This window comes from Macrobrachium nipponense, chromosome 18 (genome assembly GCF_015104395.2).
Source record: "Macrobrachium nipponense isolate FS-2020 chromosome 18, ASM1510439v2, whole genome shotgun sequence".
Classification (NCBI taxonomy): Eukaryota; Metazoa; Arthropoda; class Malacostraca; order Decapoda; family Palaemonidae; genus Macrobrachium; species Macrobrachium nipponense.
Genome location: NC_087211.1, coordinates 74,683,924 through 74,687,189, shown reverse-complemented (window position 1 = coordinate 74,687,189; position 3,266 = coordinate 74,683,924). Strand labels below are relative to the sequence as shown.

At 41.5% G+C, this 3,266-nt stretch overlaps 1 protein-coding gene across 1 annotated transcript in view; it reads right to left on the bottom strand.

The window, feature by feature from the left end:
• Positions 1–6: 6 nt before the first annotated feature.
• LOC135197186 (uncharacterized) overlaps positions 7–3,266 on the bottom strand; it is a 162,157-nt gene continuing 158,897 nt past the window's right edge. Inside the window, exon 3 of the mRNA XM_064224180.1 lies at positions 7–1,257. Within this exon, the coding sequence (XP_064080250.1) occupies positions 919–1,257 (339 nt within the window). The 3' untranslated portion in view covers positions 7–918. The remainder of the gene's footprint in view (positions 1,258–3,266) is intronic.

Below are 3,266 nucleotides of genomic sequence, written 5' to 3'. Positions count from 1 at the left end.
TGAGCGTTGCTGAGCTTCATAAATCAGAAAGATACAGTGACATTGCTTTTGCCATGAAGTAAAATTTTTCTTATGTCAAGATATCTATCTACTCATTCCTCTGGCGTTTCGGGCCTCTTTGTAACCCACTGCCGCTCACAACAGACGCCGAAGGTCTATGGCAGTTTTTTTGCCTCGCTGATGGCCAAGTGACCTTTCTTTTCCTTGCACTAAACACTTGTAACTTCTCCCCGATCTTCTCAGTCCTCTCCCAATTGACTGAGACTCTGTAGCCTCTAACACTTTCTTTCCTACTGATGGGTACTGGCACACTGCAAGGTTTAAATGAGTTGCAAACTTGCCTGTTATCTAATTTGTCCTTTTCTCTGTTTTTCTGTCCCATAGACTGCTCCAGTTACAGGCTGTTCAAAAGGCCAGTGCCCGTACCAACTACAATGGGTTGGTGGGGGTTGGGGGGGGGGGGGGTGGGTGGGCGTGGTTTATTGTCTGAAGATACTTTACATTACCATCCTCGCCATCAGCTGCTCACGAATTCGTTTGCCCCTTACCCACGCACAAATTTTTACAAGTGTGACAAAGGAAACAAAAGAAAATTGCTTGGAATAGTAAAGACATTTAAACAATCACAAAGTGTTACTACGACAAAATAATTTTCAGAGTTAAATGTTTCGGCTAGTTTGAGTGATAGTCGCACTACGTATTAGATTCAGAAGTTCACGTTCACATAAACGTTCATATTACAGATTTTAAGTAGTCACTAATTCGAAAATAGAGAAAACGTCACATTTAACGTTATATTCATATTCCTTAAATATGCGTAATCACATTCTGGACAACAACAATAACAAAATTAATGAACACGCATTGACGCATTCATTTATTGTTGATCATTCCGCAATCTGGCAGCAGTTGCTGACGTCATCGACTACTTCGCCCCTCCAGTATGGACTGATAGAGGGCCGTAAATGGCCTAACCACCACATCCCAAGGCTCGGGAGCTGCCACTTCGAAATAGTCGCATCCCCAGCAGTCCGTCAGTTCCCTGATTTCTTGGTCGTTGACCTGCCGGGCGTGGCTGAGGTCAGCCTTGTTGCCCACAACCACCATTGGCCGAGGCGCCCCGGGTGTCAGCTCGAGGATGACCCGACGCAATCGACTTAGAGCGGCGAAGGAATCGTGGGACGTCAGAGAGAAGACTAGTAGGAATCCCTCTCCCCAGGACACCTGAGTTTCGCGTCCCTCGTCCACCACGTCTACCTGTAGGAGTCGAAAAGGTAATTAACGCGTTGCTAATTAAATCTACCGATTTTTCTTTGCAACAAAGCACAGGTTAATCACCAGTAGGCTACTATGGATACGGCACTAGAAAGTTCTCGGAACAGAAGTCTTTGGAAATAATTGGTGGGGGTTGGGGCAGAAGGTAGGAGGTGTTAGGAGAAGATGGGATGAAATATCGAGTTTAAGTCAAAGGCTAAGCACTGGAAATGAAATTGAGAGTAGGTAGGATCGAAACGCGCAACAGGAGGTTTAGTTAAATACTATATCTTAGTTTTACCAGACCACTGAGCTGATTAACAGGTCTCCTATGGCTGGCCCGAAGGATTAGATATTTTTACGTGGCTAGGAACCAATTGGTCACTAAAGCAACGGGACCTACAGCTTATTGTGGGATCCGAACCACACTCTATCGAGAAATGAATTTCTACCACCAGAAATAAATTCCTCTGATTCCGCGTTGGCCGAGTCGAGAATCGAACTTTGGACCACTGCTTCGGACCACCGGATTGGCAGCCGAGCGCGAAAACCACTCGTCCAGCGAGGAACTTGCAACAGGAGGTTAACCACGCAGTAACGCAGTCGCACTACCTATGAAATAATTGTTAGCAGAGGGTGGATAGCAAGAAGGAAAAAGAAATATGAATGGAAGTATATAGTAAAAGGAATGAGGTGGTTGCAGCTAGGGGCCGAGGGTACGTTGCAAAGAACCATTAGTAATGCCTACAGTGCACCGTGTCAGGTATACTGACGGCACTGCTTGCCTACGGGGATAATTTCCCTCTGTTTAGTGTAAAGAAAGAAAGAAAGAAAAATGATGTGTTAGTATAACTACCCATTTATTACGGTCTGTCTCCATTGGTTATCATGAGTCTGAATTAAACAAATTAAGATTGTTTCTGTATTATTCTCTTTAAACCGGTAACTCGTTTAACTCACAGCTTAGGAGGTAGATTGGTGTAAGAACACTGGTACTAATACAGATTCGGAACTAGGTTAAGTTGATGTAACACTAAACAAAACCTGATTACTATAGGTAAAATCTCATTCTTCAATGTACGTACATTTTTCAACTTAGTTTAAGTTGTATATTTTAATGTAGGTAGTACAACATGGCCACTAGTGCTATTTACACTTAACATCATTTTGTATAAGCGTCTCGTCAGAGTAGCCCATAAGTGAAACTGAATACTTTTTGCGAAACATTCGCCTCTAGCTTAGGTTAGTTCGGATCCAGCATTATATCAATTTCATAACTTCCCATATTTTAGGAGAAATGGGAACAAGAAGTTCATGTACCATAGAAAGTGAATTCGTTTTTCGGTACAGTAAAATTACCATCCAAAGAAATAACCTTAAGGCTACCCACATTTCAGGTTTCTTGCATGGTAATGGCCCCCGTCTAGCCTACGTATGACACAGCTTGGTCTCCACGTTCCTTGGTTAATATTGTGCTAAGTACTTTCGTCTCAGACGCTTTGGCAAGTATCGGTATTGACGCCTTGAAATTCACCGTGTTTTGACGAACGATGATCGTATCGTTTTGCCGTGTAACTGGCGTTTGTTTATGGTTTGTTTTGTGTTTCGTGTTGTGCGTTATTCAATGGTCTACGACGTTATGATTATTCGTGTTACTGTAGATTCCTTCTCATCAATCAAGTAATAATCTGCGTGTAGCCTTCTGTAGGTACGTATTATTTTAGTGAAAATAATTTTTTTTAGTTTAGTTATTTTAGTTGAGAGTTAGCATGATGGTCTCATTACATGGTCTATATGGAAACTTAAGTATTTCAACGTTTTATAAGAAATAAATGTTAGTTCGATTCAAATGTATCTTTAGAAATGCATTGCATGTATTTTGTTTATTGCCTCCCACTGCGATTAAAATTTACGAAACCTTTGTATGATTTAAGAATTTTGAAATATTTGGGCCTTAACGATTTGTTTAATAGGTGTCATGAGTTATTTTTTCATATTGGTTAATATTACGG